Source organism: Peromyscus leucopus, chromosome 20 (genome assembly GCF_004664715.2).
Source record: "Peromyscus leucopus breed LL Stock chromosome 20, UCI_PerLeu_2.1, whole genome shotgun sequence".
NCBI lineage: Eukaryota > Metazoa > Chordata > Mammalia > Rodentia > Cricetidae > Peromyscus > Peromyscus leucopus.
Window position 1 is genome coordinate 33,973,757 of NC_051080.1, and position 22,185 is coordinate 33,995,941.

Below are 22,185 nucleotides of genomic sequence, written 5' to 3' on the forward strand. Positions count from 1 at the left end.
ACGGCACTGCAGGGCATTATATAACATTTAACTAAACAGGGCTCCAGCCCCAAAGGCGATGCCTCTATTGATGGATAGCTTGCTGCCTCTCGCCCTCCGGTGGCGACTCCGAGAGGAAAAGAGGGAAGAGAATACAAAAAGGGGCAACCTCCTTAAAAGGAAAGCACTGTCCTGTGAGGGAAGCCTGGGGCGGACTGATCCCAAGTCTTAGACTAAAGGGTCTGAAAGTCCTATCATGGAAATGACGTCCTCTGATAAGACACAGCCTCACCACTTTCCCCAAGCCATACATAAAGAAAAGGAGGTAAAGGAGCATCAGTAGGATGTCAACCAGAAAAAAACAGCCTTGCCAGGAACGGAACAGCAGTCACCTTTCCATCTGTCGGGAATGACTTGCTAAAATGCAGAGTAGACACTGCTTGACACAACCCGAGAGGGAGAGAGAAGGGGGATGGGGAGGAGACAGAGATGGAGATCTTCCATTTCCTACTCCATCTCCTTCAAACGTCTTTTAAAGCGGGCAATTGTCACTTATGTACGCATTTATCCCATCAGAAAAAGCAGTACCTGCCTCTGCTACACCAAGATGTTCTGTGGGTTCCTATGGAAAACATCCTTTACCAACGACAAAGCCACAGAAATGAAACGTTCTTTCCTCGCCTTCATTTTTGATAATCCGTTTAGAAAGAAGGCAGCAAACTGCAATTCCATTGCCATGCCCGAGAAACCCCCGTGAATCAGCCTTCCCAGTAACACAAATTCTTCTGCAATTCTTAAAAGGAAGTCACTCCCTCTCCCCTTTCTGGCAGTCTACAAGAATCTCTTCCTACCTCTGCAGTCTCTCTCCCTCCCTCTTCTCAGAATCAAGACAAAGAGGTAGACAAATCCCCACAGGCTCTTTCCTGAGCTCCAGCTGCACACTACAGGAAACTGGGATCGGTTATGGAGCCGGAGGAGGGGAGAAAAGGGCACCGATACAGTACACATGCTCGAAGGACCAACACTTCAGCTGATAACAATAAATCTGCCTTTTAAAGAAGACAACCCTCATTAAAACTTGGCTGGCTACACTCCACCCCAAGACCTTCTCGCAGATCCCTGAGACAGAAATGTGTGGAGGACGCACAAGTCTTACCTGAGTTACCATTTTCTTTTTCTCCATAAACCAGAAGAAGCAGATGATAACCAGTAGAAGCTGCCGTAGTGGGGCACACCTCTGTGGCTCTCTGCCACCCGTCCCCAGCTAGCCGGTTTAGGGCGGGTGACCGGCTTCCCTTTATTCGTTTTCCTGCCTTTCTCTTTCTAGTGTTTCTTCCTTTCTTTTCTCTTCCTCTCTGGCAGTCTCTCCCCCTCCTTCTTTCTCCAGCTCCCTCCCATATCTCAGGCAGATGGCTGAAGGAAGCCCCACCCCTGAATGCCTAAGGTAATTAATCAGAGTGGAGCCCCACCTCTTCCTCCTCCCCCGGACCCCTCCCAGCAGGCTGACAGCTCCCAACTCCAGAAGCAGGCCTGCTGGAGAATGGCAGTTCAGCCTGTGCTTTACTGTGCGCACGCGTGTGTGCGTGAGTGTGTGTATATGTGTTTATGCGTGCGCAAGCACATAAGGCAGAAGGAGGGGGGAGAGTGAAGGGGGTAGGCATCATGTGCTGGCATATTATAAGGTTGTGATGGTGGTATTAATTATATTGCTCTGGAAGCACTTACCACAACTTATTACAGTTAATACAGATTTAAAAGATTATGGCCATGAATATCTGATAATAAAAAGAAATGGAAGTTTTTTTTCCATTGATGGACATTCACAGGTAAGAGTGGGTCTACTGAAAGGTATGGAACGAAGAGCTGCTCGAGTGAGTACACAAAGGTTTTCAAGGACAGCAGCATGCAGAACGGTACTGGAAGACAGAGGCGATGTAATGAGGGCACAGGACTAGGAGAGAAGGGAGGTCAGTTACGTGCCTATTTTTTTCTCCTCTAAAAGCCCTGGAGATTCTGAAAAAGGTGTCAGCATCAATCTCAAGGTGTGGACATCTGACTGCTGAAGCTCCCCACTTCATAAAGCTCAGGTTAATGAGAACTGCTCTGCCTACTTCCCTACTGTGTCCAGCCTACAGTAAAAAGAACACCTTTCTTATCCCCCCACCAGCACTTGCGTCATTACTGCAAACAGTAACAGTTACTACAGAGCTCTGAGAATACAGTGGCTCAGGACAATGTTTACTCTACACAAATGCTTCTTTTAAGTCTCACGTTTAAAACTCAAATAAAAGCCTCGCATAGTGATGAACTGGGCAGGAGTGTTCATCTCATTCTGTCCATTACTAGTGACCCCCCCCCCCCCCCGCACTGAATTCTGAAATGTAAACTTCATCATCTCTATATAAAGACTCAAATTATGTGAGTATTTGATAAATTTAGGACTTGTGCCAATTATCTCATAAATTAAGATTTTTAAGTAGATTCTGACAAGATCCTGTCCTGAAAATTACATGTTTTAGTTCTACTATATTCATTGAAATGTAGAAGAGATCAATTGCAAAATTAGCTTCCTATTTTAAAAATAAATACTCAAAACTGTAAGTCAGTAATCACAATAGTAGAGGTTCTTGCTGTCTCTACCAGGACTGTCTGGCTTGATGTAGAACCAGGCTTTTAAAATGTAACATGTAATACAGTTGGGTGGCATTTTTGCCAACACACCACCACCATGTTCTCTCAATTGCCAATTATTTTAACAATTCCATAAAGAATGCAGACTACAGAAACCATGAACGAAATCTGGAGACCACAGTCAGGACAGCTTACTGATTGTGTAATCGGGCAGAAGCTGTTGTCCTGATATTTTATAGATATGAAGAAATACGTGCAAAAGTATAATCTTGGGCTAGAGAGATGGCTCAGTGGTTAAGAGTGTGCAGAGGACCTGAGTTCAGTTCCCGGCACCTATGCTGGGCAGCTCCAGATGACCTGGCACTCTCTTCTCAATTCTGTTGGCACCTGTAAGCACACGCGCGTGCACACACACAGACACACACACACCCCTACCTTGTCTTTAAAGGATGAGGTCTTCAAGTACTATGTTAAGCAAACAAAAATGAGAGAGGAGTAGATCACAAGATTTACACCTTTGGGAACACGCTGAAGTCTGAACATCCAGGGCTTTCAGAATACACAACCAAATGACATCAAAATTTTTAAAAGGCAAAGAAAGAAGAAGGGGTAGGCAGAAGCAGAGTGCGGCAATGCATGCTTGCAATCCTTCCTGTACTTTAAGAAAAAAAAAGTCATATTTATGAAATAACTGTGTTTTCAGCTTTGACATACAAAGTAAACCTGTATGTCCCTGTACAGTATGTTTTGAACCTATCAGGCCATTATACCGCCCTTAACAAAAAGCCACAAGCACCAAGAAAGCTACTTGGGTGCTTGGGTATGACTTCCGTCCCTTACTATAATGACAAGGGGACTTTTTTTCTTTAAAAAATAAATGAGAAATGGAAGGTTCCCATAAACAAAAGTGTTGGACAAGGATAAAGGTTTCCACAGGCCCAGAAACTTAAAACTGCATTTTTATACATAGGATTAATATTTTACCTGCAAATAATAAGCTTACAAATTCATTACCACAAGGGACAGTATAATAAGCTAAAAATAAAATATGCTGAAATGTTTTTTTATAAAGTCTCTGAATAACAGGATCACCGTGAGCACTGGCCCGTGGTATTTTGAAGTGTGTCCCTGACTTTAAAGGCTGACAGAGAGGACAATTTGCTCTTTGGTGCCCAAGAGATAGTAGAGCAATTGAACAGCCTGAATCTGACCCTGCAAAACCACTGAAGTCCCTGGTGGCTGAGTGTACCAAGGAAAAGCTCATTTGACAGTCTGTCTCTCTCTTGGGAAGACAGACGGGGCTGGAGTGATGAGGAAGTGGGCATCTGAACAGAGTACAACAGGCAGCTAAAGAAGATCATGTGTAGCCTAGTAGAGCAGCCTCTGGCTTTCAGAGGTATGCCTGGACATGGGAAGTACTCGAAATATTTGCTGAATAAACAAACACAGGGAAGGGTACTTTGTGTCTCAATTTCTTGACCCTCTCCTTGGCATTTCAGTCTCCAGACCTCCTGCTTCCTTTCTTCTATGCTGCTCAATTGAAACTCATCTCAGTGAGTCACCGAGGATCTCCAGGTGATGACCAAATTCAATGGACATTTCTGTGGCATTTGGATTCCTGTCTTTGGGAAACTCACCCTTAGCTTCAAATGCTGCTTCATCTACTGCCACCCGGACAACCACAGCCACACAGGAGCCTGGGTGCTGTTGTTGCTGGACCTCAGACTACAGATGTCCCTTGGTAGCATTCCAGGCAATGAGGCTCCCTCAGCTGTTTACCCATCTCAAAATGGGAGAGAGAGAGCAAGAGGGAGACAGGGGAAAGCGGGACAATATACCAGTCTTTTCTAACTTTTCTTGCTCCCCATTCATCTCCTTCCTCTGCACTCTCTGAATGGTGATACTGCATGAGGTGCCATATTCAATCTTTTAGTGCAATAGGAGTTTATCCTCCCAAAGCGCACAGCTCCTCACACCAGCACCCCAGTCAAAGCACATCGTCTTCTGTGCTTTTCTGTGCAGAGAGGAGCCAGGTATTTCAGATTTTCAGGAGTCCAAATTTCTAGGAGGCTGGCACTGACAATACTTGTCTAGGTTTGGATCTCACTCCATCACTTCAGTTAATAATGCCCATCAACCCTGAGGACCTATTTCTGAATCTCGCCCACATCTTTTCCTAACTTCAGAGCAGAATATCCAGCTGCTTATAACAGTCACCTCTGTACTCGTCTTTAAAGTCCCAAACTGGGAATGATGGGATGTCTCAGAACGAAAGAGCACTAGCCACCAAGCACTAGCACTAGCCAACAAGCTAAGTTCAAAGAGAACCGGTTGTTCCAAGTTGTCTCTGACCTCTATGCATATTCTGTGGTACATATGTGTACCCACACTGCTCAACATACACACACTCACACATGCACGCAAGCACACGTTTGAACAAACAAAACAAACCAGTCTTTAAATCTAAAACTGAACCATCAAGTCCCAGAACAGCCAAGTGCCTGCTGTACTTATGCCAAGGCATCCCTCTAACTCGAAGGGAAACAGCAATGGACAAAGCAGAGCAGAAGCTTCTCGTGTGACTCTTGCATTCTAGCATGCCTGTCTTACTGATGAAGGCCAGATTTCACAGCAGGCAACATAGCTCCTGCTTCTGAAGACTTACTCCAAAGTGGCTCTGAGCCGGCAATTGTGCATTATTAGCCCCCTCTATCCTCAGGACACTGGTGAGAGAGTGAACTCTCCTTTGCAGAGATGACGGAGACTCAGCTAGGTTAGGGTAAGCGTCTTGCTCATAGACAGCCAAGCTAGCAAGCTACAAAAGTTGGGGTCAAACACAAGCCCACAGGTGGAGGGCTCCTCCTTATTCAAGGCTACATTAAGTTAAGAGTAAGCCCTGTTTTCTTCGCCTGCCCATGCCCACAGACTCTTTGCTCTGGAGCTGCTTCTCTACTAGTGTCTCTGGTCTATCCTCCAAGCATCTCACTACTGCCAGTCATCTTTCTAACCACAAATCTCATCCTGCCATTTCTCTTCGGTTTTGTTAAAATGAGTGTGAATTGTACACAGTAACAAGCTTACCAGTGTACACCACCCAGCTAAAAATCTCTGTGTATCTGGTTTCCATTCCTTGATGGCTGAGGATGTTGAACATTTTCTCGTGTATTTATTACCCATGTGTACTTCCTTTGACAACTGTTTACTTCACTCATTAGCCCATTTATTTATTTATAAGGGTTGTTATTTGGGGGCTTGGTCTTTGAGTTGTTCATATATTCTGGTATATATTCATATGTTCCGATGAACAGCTGGAAGGGGCTCCCACTCTGCAGCTCTCTTCACTGTCTGTCCCTCTGCCATGCAGGCTCTGCATCTGGATCCACTCCTAGTCATCAGTCTTTCTACTCATTCCTGAGTTACCAGAGTCCCACTTGGAAAGTCCATGGCTATGACTGTATTCTGAAATGATTTCCCTAAAGACTTTACTAGTGGTTTCAAAGTTCTAGATCTTGTGCTAAAGCCTTTGGGCTATTTTGAATGGACTTTTGTGCAAAGTAAGAAAAAGGGATTTCAAACTGTGGACATCCAGTTTACCCAGCACAATTGGTCAGAAAGGTTGGCTTTTCCGCAATGTGTGTTTTTGGTTTCTGTGAGGAACAAGGTTGCTACAAATGTGAGGTTTTATTTCTAGGTCCTCTGTTCAGTGCATGGGTCCTTTTGTGGAGAGCCATACTGACTATGGATCTTTGGTATAATGTATAGTTGGTGCTGTGCCATCTCCAGCACTGCTTTGTGATAAGGATTGCTTTGGCTATCTGAGGATCTTCGTGCTTCCCTATGAACTTTAGAATTTCCCCCCACCAATGTGAAGAATGTCAGTGAATTTTGAGGTTAATTTTATTGGCTGCTTTGGATAATACAATAATTTCACTGCATTAATTCTGCTGATCCATGAACATGGGATGTCGTTCCTTCTTATGGTATCTCCTTCAATTTCCTTGTCTGGCATTTTATATTTTTGAAATTTTTTGTTTTACTGGTTGGGTTTATTACTGCCTCCTTTTTCCCTTCTTTCCTTCCTTAAAAGGCTAATGTAAATAAAGCCATTTTCCTGGGAAAATCCCAACTCTTTAGTAGGAACTGAAAGCATCACCTGTTTGTTTAGCAGACCTGTCAGAATCACAGCTCCCATCCCTCTAGTATTCTGTCACATCCTGCCACACGGAGCAACTCGTTAGTTTGATCCTGTTTCTATTACGACCCTTGAAAACAGCCTTCTATTTGTGAATCCATTCTCTAAGGCTTACTACTTACAGAAATCCTTACCCCGAAAACATTTCCTGATCTATCTGCTTTCTACATCCCAGTTAGTCGTCCCATATTTCTGTGTACACTTTACCTTGGCATCTATCATGGGCATAAGCCTTTGCATAATTCTTACTACCCTGTGAGCAGCTAGAGGGTAGAAATCATGTTTTATATCACACCCCAGTTCTTACCAGTACTTAGATGAGGTGGTGGTGGTGGTGGTGGTGGTGGTGGTGCTTGCTGAACTCAAACGATGAATTAATCTGTCTCTAGACATTATTTAGGCATACTGCGCTAAGTAAGCATGGAAAGTATCACTGAGTTGTGGTGGTACACACCTTAATCTCAGCACTCAGGGGGCAGAGGCAGGTGGATCTCAAGAGTTTGAGGCCAGCCTGGTCTATAGAGTGAGTTCCAGGTCAGTCAGGGCTACAGAGAAACCTTGTCTTGAAAAACAAACAAAACACCCACCCAAAACAAAATAAAAACAAAACAACAACAACAACAAAAAATCCTAAAACGAAACAAAAAAAGGATGGAAAGTATCTTGGTAGTTATTGAGTACTATGAAAGCATTCTTTGTTCTAAGAATATATTTCTTGTTAATACTTTCAAATTTATAAATTTATTTCAGCATCTTTTAAAACACTGAACTGGAAAGGTATGTAGAAAGATAAGGTGAGATAAAGATTTTTATTTTCACTTTTATTAGACTACTTGAGATTGTATACAGAATACCTGCTAATTAAAACCCCCACTTCATTCTGAGTGTGGGGTGCACGCCTTTAGTCCCAGCACTGGGGAGGCAGAGGCAGGTGGATCTCTGTGAGTTCAAGGCCAGCTTGGTCTACAGCATGAGTTACAGGACAGCCAGGGCTACACAGTGAAAACAAACAACTCACTTCACATACTTTTGCTCTTTGTAATTTTATGGTTGTGACTCAACTTCCCTACTTTCCACCCACATACCAGCTATGCTATAAAAGTAGACCCAGAGTCCCTGACTAGAGGCGGGGCTTGCTCACACTTCCCCAGGGGCCTCTGACACCCAAGTGAAGAGCAACATTAGAGAGAGAGTACTTCCTCCAACAATGAAACCTTGTTAGTACAAAAGCCCTTCACAGCACACTCCTGCAATAAACCTAAGTGACAATTTATTCCTATACTGGACACCTTTCCAGAAGCATCTCAAGATACAACTTCAATATCCTCCTTTGTTCCAATACTCCTTTCGATATGTGATGATGAGATTTAATTCTATAATTGCCAGCTGCTTTTCTTCTGTACTGCAAGGTGCAATACAGACAGCCCGTTTCAGAAAAATGGGTGAGATTAGAATTTGAAAACTATTTTAAACCTTATACATTTATACACTCACAACTTCTTCACATTTACTTCTTGTACCCCCAAATCTAACCATTAGAAAAGAACATTAAAAACATGTACTAACACCCTGCTTAAAGCCAGACAGATCAAAACCTATTACTTCATTAACTATAATTTGGCTTTAGGTAATTTACTCATACCTTATAATACTCCAACCTTAAACATTTATACAACTGAAATGACGTATGCCCTTCTTTGTATTTTCCATGACAAATTAAAGAGAAATTTCTCAGATCAATACTAAAAGGGTGCAATGTAAACAAATGTGTCAATACTAAATTATCAAGAAAATACATGATTAAACTGAAAACCAAAATGTGCTCTTTTTCTAATACTAAAACATGCCTTGTGTCTAAACTAAATTATTAGAGACTATGCTGGGCTAGCTGTCACTATATCTCTACATCTGGCACATGGGAGGTACTTAAAAAAAGGTACAATAAACTAACTCAGGATGAGAAATTAAGGAATGTGTGTATCACTATGTCAGCGTCATCATTTCTTGGAGAACTACAAAGCAGAGGCACTAATTCATGCTCTAGTACTTTGCACATACAAGCATATCTTAGTATCAATAGTTTCTTTTGCATAGGTACCTTTGTCTTATTCTTCCATAAGCCAGCCAAACATCCTTGGGCTGCCCTTGGCTGTCCTAAACCATCCAATCAGTACATTTAGTTGCCTCCAGTGATTTAAGACCCTGCTTCCTCTTCCTCTAACCACCTCACTACTAGTGGGTGACAGGACAGTAGTCTGTAACATTTTTTTCACTGAGGAACAACTGTGACAATAAATAATCCCCCTAATTTGCAACAATAGCTACATGTAACTATCTAGTCAAGGCGGTGGTGTTTAATCTAGACCACCTACAAGAATATCAGGACCTGGCCTGGCTAACCCCAGCACTAGGAAGGGAGAAGCACATGGATCTTGATGTTTAGGCCAGCCTGGTCTACACAGCAAGTTTATAGTGCAATCCTGTCTAGAAGAATAAAAATAAACAAATTTATTAAATAAACAAAGGAGAAAGAATTGGGGGGGGGGTTGTTTTGAGACAGGGTTTCTCTGTGTAATAGTTCTGTTCTGGAACTTGCTTTGTAACCAGGCTGGCCTCAAACTCACAGAGATCCACCTGCCTCTGCCTCCCAAGTGCCGGGAGCAAAGGTATGTGCCACCACAGCCAGGTTAGGAGAAAGAATTACTTTAGGTATAACTTCTCATATCTTTTTTCTGGACAAGGAAACTCAGTGTCTCTTAAACCCTTCTCTAGCAAGCCTCTATCCTTTTTAACCTATCTGTATTTTTAAACAGATTGGGTTCTACAGGAATCATAACTAATAAAATAATAAATTTCAATTGCACGCCTTAGGCAGGCATTATTTTATTAACATTAAGAGTAATGAAAGGTCAAGTATGTGAAATACATTATTGCCTTCTGTTGAACTCACTTTCTTTCATTATCTCAACATTAGCAATTCTAGAAATACTCAATTAAAAAGATATAAATTTTATTTAAAAATACTATTCAGTCATGTCCTTAAGTGTGTTCACTGTATAATGCACTGGTACATGATTTCAAGTATTATGCAATGGGTTTTGATTAAAACAAGTATAATAATATAATATAGATTTCAAAAGAAAGCATTTTATAGTGAATGTAAGAGTGTATAGCAAGCCGGGCAGTGGCAGCATGCGCCTTTAATTCTAGTACATGGGAGGCAGAGCCAGGCAGATCTCTTTGCGTTCAAGGCCAGTCTGGTCTGCAAAGTGAGTTCCAGAACAGCCAGAACAGTTACATAGGGAAACCCTGTCTTAGATGAAAGAAAGGAAAAGAAAAGAAAGAAAGCACACACAAAAAACAAAAAAGAAAAGTGTATAGCAAACAACCATTTATCATCCATTTACAAATGCACTGAAAACTGTTCCATCAAAAAATTAATAAATATCTTCATAAAATAACTTTTAATTCTTCCATGTAAAACTGATTTTGTTTTTATTTTTTTTCCCCAATCCCATTAATTTCCTGGTGTGGCAGATAGAAGAAAACACTTTTAGTTCTAACACCTTTCCCTGTATTTCTCAGCTATCTTAACGCTAGACAGAATAAACCTACCAACAGAGCAAGACTCGGGAAGTACGGTTTAAAATACTAACCCTGTATTCACCGATAATAAATCTATTTCTCCCCCCAGAGCTGAGGACTGAACCCAGGGCCTTACCACTGAGCTAAATCCCCAACCCCAAACAATAATAAATCTAAGTGACTAAAAAGATTTAGAACATCAATTCACCTTATCACAAAAGAATCAAAGTTTCACTGCCAAAGTTTTTATCCAACTGTATCATAGTCTGAAGAGAACTTTTTTCCACTAAGCGATTTTATGCTTCTGATCACTGCTAGCTGTTCACAGCTGCGTCTCATTGAGGCCCATCAGTATTTACTTGTAAGAAGATTTGCTTCTAGTCTAGTCTCATGACATGTCCAGTCTTAAGCAGGTAGAAAGACCAATACCCTGATGTGTCAGTGGAGAAATAGTCCACAGATAAATGAAATCTGTAAATGCTGCAAACCTCATGACTAATGTGATGTACACTTGCACTTGATTTAAAAAATCAAAAACCATGGCAATAGCTATGGACTTCTCATAAAACGCCAAGATCAACGTGTCAGGACACAGTTAAAGAGAAACAGAACACAACCTCCACAGGGTTCCAGGACTGGGGGCTTGAAAGGGAGTTTACCTACCAGGCCCCAAACTCCCAGTAAGGTCTTGAGGGAATGGAGGTGGCTGGGGTAAGATTCTGGACATCTTTTTTTTAACCCTGGGTATCTCTGCTCAACCTCTAACTTAGGTGCTGGTTATTAGAAATGGCACCTGGAAGGACAGTAATTAAGGATCATGAAATATGTGTAATTCAAAATTCAATCAATAAAAATGAAGTTATTCGAGCATGTATACGTAGAACTACCACAGCGGTAGCCAGAATCCAGAACTCTTTTCCATTTGCTCTCTCTCTATACTGCTACCAACTAAAAGGCAGTTACACAATGTAATATGCTTTATAATGACTTAACCTTTTCTGGTTCTGGGTTTCAACAAGTTAACAATGAAAATGTCACTAATCCTACCACAAAATAATTGAAAATGCTGGGCTAAAACCAAATTAAAATAGCTTAGGCATGGCCTTGATTATGTATTACCTTTCTGAAAAACACAGCAACACTTGGAGACTGCTACCTGTACCTCTCAGTTGCCTCCAAAGAGCCTGAAGTCTATTATATCATAGTGGCATTATAAATATTACATTTATACTGCCAAACCTATTCTGCCCCTCAATCTCTGAAGCTACAGAATTTCTAAAACTGAAAAGCCAACCACTCCTGTCCAGTTACCACCACTATTAAAATCAAATCTCTATAGCTATAGCAAATTAGCAAAACAAACACAAAAAAAAACAAAAAACTTGAGAAATCTACCCAAATGGCAAATGTTAGAAAGTCAAATGTTAAAAAGTCTGTATTTTTCTATCATAAAACTTTCACGTCAATCAAATAAGTGTTTGGAAAACAAGTCATATCCCAGCTTACCTGGACAAGAGGATATTGATAATCCATGCAATATACACCATACATAGCAGAGGGAAAGAGACTCCAGATCTGGACAGCACAAAAATCACCTTAAGTTTTTGTCTTGTCTGATGTGTCCTGTCCAAGGGAACTAGAAGCCCTCCAAAAAAAAAAATCCTTGTCCTACTTTCCAGTCTACAGTTAGTTGTGTTGGCTCAGCTGGTGAAGTCAGAGTTTGGTTCAGACCAATAGGAATCAGCAGTATCCACAAGAGATGTTCAAAGAAAAGCAAACTGCTCCAACTGAGTTAGCTGTACAGCACTTGGGATTGGTTTTAGCCGACAACTCCACCAGAAAGCCAAGAGGCAGAAGATGACAGCCAGGGAAGAGACCTCTGGCTCCTTAAAGTGGCAAACAAGGGCAGAAGCACAAGGTATCCAGAGCAAGTAATACGTCCCAGGCTGTGTGTGTGTCAAAGGGAATACTCCCAGCCTAGGACATGGGAGGCAAGTGGAGCTGTATTATTTCTCTAGCCCTCCCTTGGGTGGGAATGTGAGTGCATGTACGTACACACACACACACACACACACACACACACACACACACACACACACACACACACACACACACCCTCTCTCCCTCTTCACTGTCGCTGGCAGAGACAGGTGTTAGGATTAACGGCATAAAGCCCAGCCATGAAAAGAACTGGCAGAAAAGAGTCACACTGATACATGCAATAAAGGGTCCCTTTCATGATCCTGTATGTTTTGTATCGTTTAACACACAGCCCCCTCCTGCTTTAACAGGAGCTAGGACAGCTGGCAGGGTCAGCTAGAAAAGAGGAAGGTGGCCCCAACTCTGAGCAACATGAGTCCACTGGAGCCTGCAAATATGCAGGGTGTGCTCTCAGCTGTTCCAGTCAAACTTGGAGGGATTAACTGTGGCTGCCTGTAAAGAGGTGGGGGTGGAGAGGTCGCAACAGAAAAGCAGTTGCTTTTCTCCTTTTAGGAAGAGGCTTCCCCCACCCTGCCATTGTTTGCACACACATGTGCACACATATTTCTGTAACTGATATTAAAAGCAGTAACAAACACGGACAGGTGTGAGGTTAGTTGACAGCCCACAGCAAGCTGGAGTTGGCTTTCACTACAATCAAAACAGCTAAGTAGTCCTTAGACAGTAACACACAATGCGCAAAAAGTGAAAATAAACAGATCATAGAGACACACCAGGTAAAACTATTCCTCTTAAGAAGTCCTGTATTTGGGACAAACATTCAAAAATCCAAAATGGTAATTCTAAGTTTGTTTCAGTATTATGACCTTTTAATCTACTAAGGCAGAACCAGTAACATTAGGACATGCCTTCATGGGGTTAGCAAGGTTGAGTGTGAGGGCCTGTGATGGTATGGCTGCTCCCACACACCTTCAATGCAGCCTTCTATGGCCCTTGAAGTTAAGTGCAAGAGTGTTCAGGAGAAACTGCTCTTTAAGGTTCAAATCACACTGACACATCTAGAGATGGTCTTCCAGGTACAACATGCACCCTAAATCAATCAAACAGACTGCAAGGTGTGGTGATACTTTGTTTGTGATCTAACAATAAAGCTTGCCTGAAGACCAGAGTGCAGAGCTAAGCCACTAGTTGGCCGTAGAGGCCGGGCAGTGGTGGCACACCTTTAATCCCAGCACTAGGGAAGTGGAGACAGGAAGCGATATGGCTTGGCAGAGAGAGGAATATAAAGCAGGAGGAGACAGGAGCTGAGAGCCCTTTTGGACTTAGGATTCAGTAGAGGTAAGAACTCTAGTGGCTGGCTGCTCTGCTTCTCTGATCTTTCAGCTTTTTTTTTTTTTTGTTTTGTTTTGTTTTGTTTTGTTTTTCGAGACAGGGTTTCTCTGTGTAGCTTTGTGCCTTTCCTGGAACTCGCTTTGGAGACCAGGCTGGCCTCGAACTCACAGAGATCCGCCTGCCTCTGCCTCCCGAGTGCTGGGATTAAAGGCGTGCGCCACCACCGCCCGGCTGATCTTTCAGCTTTTACCCTGATATCTGACTCTGGGTTTTTAATTATAAGACCAATTAGGATTTGTGCTACAGCAAGGACCACACAAAATACTAGAATATTTCAAGCTTGCTAGCACTGATTCTCTATGAATTACAAATGAAGATTAAAAATAAACCAATTCAGCTGGGCAGTAGTGGCTCACACCTTTAATCCCAGCACTCTAGGAGGCAGAGGCAGGCAGGATCTCTGTAAATTTAGGCAGGCAGGATCTCTGTAAATTTGAGGGCAGCCTGGTCTACAGAGTGAGTTCCAGGGAAATTCTGTCTAAAAAAAAAAAAAAAAAGCCCAACTAATTCAATATAATTAAAACAGCTGGTCTGATGGAGAATGCTTGTAAATCCCAGCTACTGAAAAAATCTAAGGCAAGAGGCTCAGAGTTCAAGGCCCGAATGGCAAAGGGCAGCAAGATCACCCAGTCCCATATCAAAAGAATTATTTACATCTACTCTACATAAGGTATTATGCTAAGTACTAGAGAAATTAGTAACAACAGTCTGGTGCAAAGGACTTTGAAGGTATAGGTGAGTCAGAGGTGAAATACTGCCATAGCACAAATCTAAGCACTAAAGCACTTACCATAATTGAACTAGTACTGTTTAAAGGCGCTCTCTACACATACTTCTACAGTGTTGCCTATCACTAAACTGTAACACCTCCTTTGCCAACTCTGAAGAAGATCATCAGAACCTCCTAACATCTTACATTTGCTTGGCCACATCTTAAAAGCCTATCATGTACATTTAATTGTCCCCTCTGAAGTTAATAAATAGCAGAAGAGGACTGGGGATAGCTCTCAAGGGTAAGCAGTTGCCTAGCATGCATAAGACCCTGGTTCTATCCTAAGGTGGGGAGAGGAGGTGTGGTGGGTAGGGGCAGGTGTCTGCAATAAAAATCTTACCCAAAATATCCTCTTAAATCAAGGAATTCTATGTGACTCCAACTTCACTACTATAGAGCAGTATTTCATGACTGATCACATGACACTTGTCAGTTAGCTCTTGAAGTCACCAATAAATCTGAGAGTCTGTGTTGGTGGTCCAGTCAGTGTGAGCATAGCTGCCCCTCCCCCCCCCTTGATCCTCTAAGATGCTTCCTGATGTAAAAACTTGAAAATGATAATGGGATTATAATAATAAAACTATGGCTGACAAACTTAAAGCTTCATCATTTAACCCAGTTTGATATCTGGTGAATTAATTACAGGAGACTAAATGCTCAGGTGGCGTTGTAAGGTTAACAGAAGATCCAGGCAGTGGTGGCACACACCTTTAATTCCAGCACTCAAGATGCAGAGGCAGGCAGACCTCTGAGTTCCAGGACAGCTAGGGCTATACACAGAGAAAATCTGTCTCGAAAAACAAAAACAACAAACAAACAAACAACAAAAGGATGAGAGTGGGGAGAGACACTCAGAGAGAAGGCAAAGGGGTTGTAAGTGGAATCTTACAGAACCCTGAACTTCTAGAAAGCAGACAGCACAAGATTAAGTGGGGTTTGGGAGTCCTCACAAGAGCCAGAACACAGAGGGCATTTGCTACTTTTCTGTACCCCACATCCCTTAACGATGCCATGTAGCAACATGTAAAGGCTGAAGAGAATGGGGATTTAGAAAACTGCACTTACTTCTCAGAGCTGGTTTGGTGACACTGGTACTAGGGTGGGCTCAATGCTGGTCAAAATAAAAAAGTAGAAACCACACCTGAATATGAATTTCACCAAAACTTTCTGCCTTGGGCCCAGGTGGGATGCATAGGACAGCTACTGGCACCACCAGTGGCACACCTTTGACTTTTCCATCGCTGTTCACCCCTGTGCCTGTGATCAAATTATTTCCTTGTGCAACCTGGAGTCTGAGTCTAAAAACAGGCCCTTTCAAGGCCTGTCTTCAACACTGCGGTATAAGGCTCACTTGGGCTACTTTCCTCCAAGATTGAAATATTCCATCCAACAGGGAAGCTCTTTAAGCAGGAAGGGTGACAACTCAAAATAGCTTCAGGAAGTCCCTGAAACTTACCAGATTCACTAAACCCTTCTTTGCAGAGGAAGCAGTAAACGCCAAGAGCCCCTGTCAGACGAAGGAAGCCGAGTAGCAGAGATGACTCTCAAAGGGGAAAAACTGCAAGGCTCTGTGAGCAGACCAAAAGCAGCTGCACTGCCTGAAGGGGTTTAGAGCAGAGTCACTTGGAAAGGACACTCTCCAACCTGTGGAGCTGCCTGAAGGCTGTGCAGTGTGCTCCAAGCTCCCAGCTTTGTGAGCTGTCATCCATGCTACTAAGGTGGGCCCTGGTGATGCAGCTGTCTTGAGTCATTTCTGCTCCTGTAAGTGACCCCAATAAAACTCACTGGTTTACCAATTGGACTTTGGTGATATCCATACTTTAGTCTATCTTGGGATCCTTTTCTGGGGTGAGTAGACATGTGTTATGTCTCCCCAGGAAAACTGGTCACACAACAGGTTCTTCTCCCTTCCTATGTCCAATAAGGGCCAGCTGTCTTCCTGCTGAGTATAATGGCACTTCCTATGTGATCCTGGGTACATACTGATTAGATGCTTTGCTTAAGGACAATACCCGTGCATTCATGTTGCATCATTTTCAAAACTATGTTGATATAAGTCACTGCCACAAGTTTCTGCCATCAGAGCTGAGTCAATTCCCACCCCAGCTTCCTCAAACCAAGACAAACTGCACTCTCTTTAAAACCATGAGCCTAAATAAGCTTCTCCTCTATGAACTTGGTTCTACCAAGTATTTTGATTACAGTGAGAAGAAAAGTAGAAGAGCTACTATATCAATCATCCTTAACCTCTTCATTCAGTCAATGTCCATTCACAGCAACACAACATGCCCAACATGCTGTAAAGTATGAAGAGCAAAAACAGCTCCCAAAAGAGCTGACAATGCAGGGAGAGGAAGTAAGAAACACAGAATTGCATTTGATGAATGCCACACCTAGTTGAAGATAGCTGGGAAAAAGGGAAACACAGTGGCAGCCTACTGTTTTCCACTGTTACTACCTCATTTTCCAGGGTGAGGAAGACTGGGAATATTCCATAGACAATGATTAAATAAACTGGAGGGTTTAGCAAGTTTTCCAGATAGACTGGGAAGGGTATGGGATGGAGAGTGGAGCAGCATTCTAATCGAATAAACAACATGCTGTAAGCAAAGCCATCCTCAGGTACTCACAGAAGGGCAGAAAAACATCACAAAGCCAAAAGTTCATATGACTATCTGCATAAGAGTTCTACTGGTTCTAGCATGAGACAGTTGAATTTTCTAACCAAGAGAAAGGCTTCAAATGATGCCTACCAGAACACTGCAAATCACAGCAAAGGGTAGAAACACGCCTTTGCATGACACAGAGGAGAAAAAATGTGGGCAGTAACAAACCAGTGTATGTATGACTGAAACAGCATTTTGTTCAGGAATGAAAGGCATGGCAAGTCGACAACACTTCTTGGAAGTGCCTGTCCTTACTCTTTCTAAATTGGCCAAGTTTTTGAATCCCTGATCCCCAAACTATGAAATCTAAAATCTTTGGTCATTGACACTGACTGAAAAATTTCAGATTTAGTATTTTGGATCTCAAGGTTTTACATTAGGAATGCTCAACTAGTGCAGTTTATGAAAGTATTCCAATGAGTTGGCTGTTTGAAACCTGGAGCTTATGCAGGGACACTTGGCTCAGGCTGGGAGGAAGGGACTGGACCTGCCTGGACTGAGTCTACCAGGTTGATCGCAGTCCTCGGGGGAGGAGGACTCCTTTGCCCTGGAGGAGGTGGGAATGGGGGGTGGGCTGCGGGTAAGGGGAGGGGGTGGGAGCGGGGAGAATAGGGGAACCCGTGGCTGATATGTAGAACTGAATGGTATTGTAAAATAAAAAAAAGTATTCCAAAGCCCCACAAACCCTCTAAAATCTAAAACACTTCTGGTCCTTCAAATTTTCAATAAGGGGTATTCAACCTGTACTGTTAATAAGTAATAAGCCTTCATTCACAGCACTAACGAGGTAGAAGCAGGTGAAGTTCTGGGAACTCAAGGTCAGCCTGGTCTACACAGTGAGTTCTAGGACAGCCAGGGCTACCTTGTCTCAAAAGAAAAGAAAAAAAAAAGAAGAGAAAATAGTAAAATGTACCTATAAATAATAGCATAATAATTATTCAAATCTTAATAGATAATATAAAAGAGTAAAGTTTTTTTTAAAAAAAGTAATGTTTAAGGGAAAGAATAAAAATTAGCAAATGAAAAGCAGAGAATTTGACAGGTGCCTCCTCACTGGGGCTAGCCTTTTTTTTTGCATCTGTCTGTAGTCCCGATGCCATCATGTAAAGGAATGTGACATTGAGACCAAATGGAACAAATATGAGCTGTTCTAATTGAGACCCCCTAAGAAAAAACAACCTACTTAACTGCCAGATATGATCATTCTACAGTACCTATGCCCAGCCAATCCAACCCAAATAAAACCATTCCTGGCCTACAAAACGCAATAAATAAACAAGGATCACTGTTTTAAGAACTGAGCCAATACCTCTCCCCTTAAGCTGTTCTCTCGGATGCTCTGTCACAGGACAAGACATAGCCAACACAGAAAGTGGAATTGTTGCTGTGACTGCCCCTGACCAGACCCTGCTGTTTTAGCTTCTCTTCCTTTATTATTTGGCTCACAGTTCCAGATTCGAGTCCATCATTGCAGGGAAGTTAAGCTGGCAGGAGTGTGGGGCAGCTAGTCACATCTGCAGTCAGCAGCACAGAGAGAATAACGTATACATGCTTGTACTCACTCTCTCCAGGCTTACAAAGTCTAGGATCCTAGAAAATGAAGCCATCTACAATGGGCAGGACTTTACAACTCAATTAACATAATCAAGACAATCCCCACAGATGTGTCTATAGGCAAACCTATCTAGACAATCCCTCATTGAGAATTTCATCCTAAGCAAACTCTAGATTGCGTTAAGTTGATAATTAAAAACTATTCTATCATAAGTACATAAGCCTTTGAAACTGGTTTATCAAGAAATTTAGAAGAGTCTGAAGAAGTAGGCTAGGGCTTGGAGAGATGGCTCAGTGGTTAAAAACACTGGCTGCTCTTCCAGAGGCCCAGTGTTTGAATCCCAGTTCATAACATCTGTTTGTAACTCCAGGTCTAGGGAATTCAATGCCCTCTTTTGGCCTCTGCAAGCACTGCATGCATATAATACACTAACATACATGCAGGCAAAGCACTCATACATATAAAATTAAAAGAAAACAAAGAAGTAGGCTAGAGAGAGCCTAGAATATAAACCAAGCTTACTGTACAGCTCTGGGTAGTAGGAGGCCAGAAGACCAAGATGCCACAGAAATATGGTCAGGAAAGATGATATCCATGTGATTTTGGATGGGTACACCAACTCTCTGGGAACTGGACTAGAGACCACACTCATGTTATTTTATCAAAGAGAAACTATCTACATTTTGTCTGTGTCCTGAGACTTTGTAGAAGGCTTGTTTAAAGGCTATAAACTAAGCTGGTAGAAAAAAATTTCCAAGTAGTCCAATACGTAGACTATTGCATGATTATTGCTAACTGTTTTTAGCTAGGTTTATATAGTAAGAATCTGGGGCAAAAAGCAGAGCACAAGGATTTTTAAAGCTTGTGATTTGAGCAACAACAACAACAACAACAAAAAGGCTGCATAAAGTTAAGGCCTCAGAAATTATGGCTGCTGAAGAGATGGGAAATAAATCTGGCACCACAACAATAGAAAAGATGCCTCAGAGGTACCTCAGAAATTGGCTAGACCCCATGCACCTCAAGGGTATAAACATGTATGTATTTTGAATGACTTTCCCTTGAGAAGAGAGCCATGATGGTCCCTTGTTTACACAGGACCACTTAGGAAATGTTTCCCCAATTCAGACATCTAGGCACTCAGAAATCTCAGCATTTGATTCTGGGGGTTCTAACTACGAGTCAAGCTAGTAAGAACTTTGCTATCATGTGTGTGATATTCGTTTTGCAGGTATGCTGAAAGAGTTATGGGACCATAAAGGCCTCTACCAAGAATACACAAGAAAGCCTAGGAGGCCACTAAATGTGTAACAGTGTTGGCATCCCCATGGGCAGTCCCTAAAAGGATGGTATGTGAAGCTGTGACAGAAAAGGGGAAGATGTAATAGAGACCACAGGAGATAAAAGATGACTAGGAACATGCCAAAGAAAGGAGCAGGCAGGTAGGAGCAGCCAGCCCAAGAGAAGGGTCTGGAAGGTAGCAATGCCAAAGGGACAGGGTTACCCACCTCTGATCTCATATCACAAAAGCACATGCCCACGATGCCAAAAAGAGGCTACAGGATTTAAGGTTCATCCTTTTGCTACTGTCCTGTCCTCCCTTTTGGAATGGGATGGTACTGTGTACCAGTGCAGTTTGGAGGAAACAGATCAGTGGAGTATATCCTTGGGGACTGCATCTTATCCCTGCACCTCACCTACCTCCCGTCGCCCACAAGGTGGGCTGCTTTGTTTTCTTTCCCATTGACACTCTACCATGATATTCTACCTCACCACAGGCCAAAAACAATGGAGCCAATGGTTATAGATTGAAATCTCTGAACCCACAAGCTAAAATAAGGCCTTCTTCCCTTCAAAGCTGTTAGAACTATTCTAGGTCCTTGGCATTTCCATAGTTAATTTTATAATAGGTTTGTCAATTTCTATAAAAATTTGTCTGGGATTTTGATTGAGATTACAATGAATACACAGACCAGTTGGAGCTGACTTAACATCCTAGAACAGAGTCCATGCACAGCTATTCTCCCACTTCCTTGTGCTATTTATGTTCTATGATTGTGATTATCTTCCCGCTAAACATTGTGATATTGATCACTTTCCTCAAGTCTACTAGACTCCATAATACTCATCCCTACAAGAATGAGTGTACAGAGCCCCCTGGCAGAAGGATCTGGATCCATCCCTGGTGCATGAGCAGGCTTTTTGGAGCCCACTACCTGTGATGGGACACCTTGCACAGCCTTGAGGTAAGAGGAGAGGCTTGGACCTTGCTTCTACTAAATGCACCTCCCCATGGGGGGCCTTACCTTCTAGTAGGAGGGAATAGGGGGTGGGTTTGGGATAGGGGAGGCTGGAGGGACGGGAGGAGGGAAGAGGGGGATCTTTGATTGGTATGGAAAATGAATTTTAAAAAATTCTTAATAAAAAAATAAGTGTATTGATGTTGGGGGTGTGGTAGGAGAGACGGACAGAAAAATCAGAAACACATCCAGAAGTACAAAGGCAATACAGAGAGAGAATAGTTTTTCCAACAAACAGTATCAGAACAACTGAAACTGGCTATCTGCACAGCCACACATGGTAAAAATGAACCAATGTACACACTTGTACCATAGAGAAAATTAGACCACAGGCCTAAAACACAAAACAGGATACTACAAACTTCAGGAATAAAATTCCTTAGATTAATAAAATTGCTTAGATTAAGCAAGATTTCTGAGCTATGATTACCTATGGGTGTTGCCCAGTGGTGGGGTGCATGGTTAGCATAGTCAACGCCCTTGGTCTGATCCCTAGCACCAAACAGACTAAAAACAAGCCAGAAAAGAACAAACCAACAAATCAGACTTCATTGAAAACTTTTCCTCACCAATGAACACTGTGAGGAGAAGACAGTAAGTCACACATTAGAGATACCATTTATAAAGCATGTTTTCGATGAAGGGCTTTAAGCCAAAATACGTAAGAAAATTGTACAACCGATCTAGATTCAGTACTTAGCAACTTCCTAAAATATCACACATATACCTTTCATATAGCCTACCCAGTCTACTCTGCTAGTATTAATATTTACCCAAGAGAAATGAGAACCTATATCCATATAACCACCTGTCCCTGAACCCTACTGTACAAACAACCCAAACACCCGTTAGGAGATAATGCTTGACATACTGCCAGAGTCACAAGTGAACACTTGTAACACAGCAACAAAAGCCTTTAGTGCACACAAGATGAACTTCAAAATAATAATACAAGAAACCCCAGGCATAGAACTTTTTACTGTATTATTTCATTTTTGTCAAATGCTAAAAGTGCAAACTTATCTACAATGGTGGAAAGCAAATCACTTGTTAGTGTGCTGGGACAGGGGAGGCATCAGGACATGAAGAATCTGGAGATCTTCAATCTGATAATGATCTCAGTTGTGATGATGACTTTATCGGTGTGTACAAGTCAAAACTTAACAAACTGT

General features: G+C 42.3%; 1 protein-coding gene across 22 annotated transcripts in view; it reads right to left on the reverse strand.

Moving 5' to 3' along the window:
- The window catches only part of Rbfox2 (RNA binding fox-1 homolog 2), a 240,092-nt gene that overhangs the window by 66,044 nt on the left and 151,863 nt on the right, over positions 1–22,185 (reverse strand). Inside the window, exon 1 of one of the 22 annotated variants that reach the window (XM_037197622.1) lies at positions 11,894–12,426. The exons of 19 other annotated variants lie outside the window; for them this stretch is intronic. In XM_037197622.1, coding sequence (XP_037053517.1) covers positions 11,894–11,938 — 45 coding nt within the window. In that variant the 5' untranslated portion in view covers positions 11,939–12,426. Of the gene's footprint in view, positions 1–1,135; positions 1,412–11,893; positions 12,427–22,185 lie in introns of those variants that run through there. 2 more of the 22 variants (XM_028871050.1, XM_028871043.2) reach the window with 2 other exon arrangements.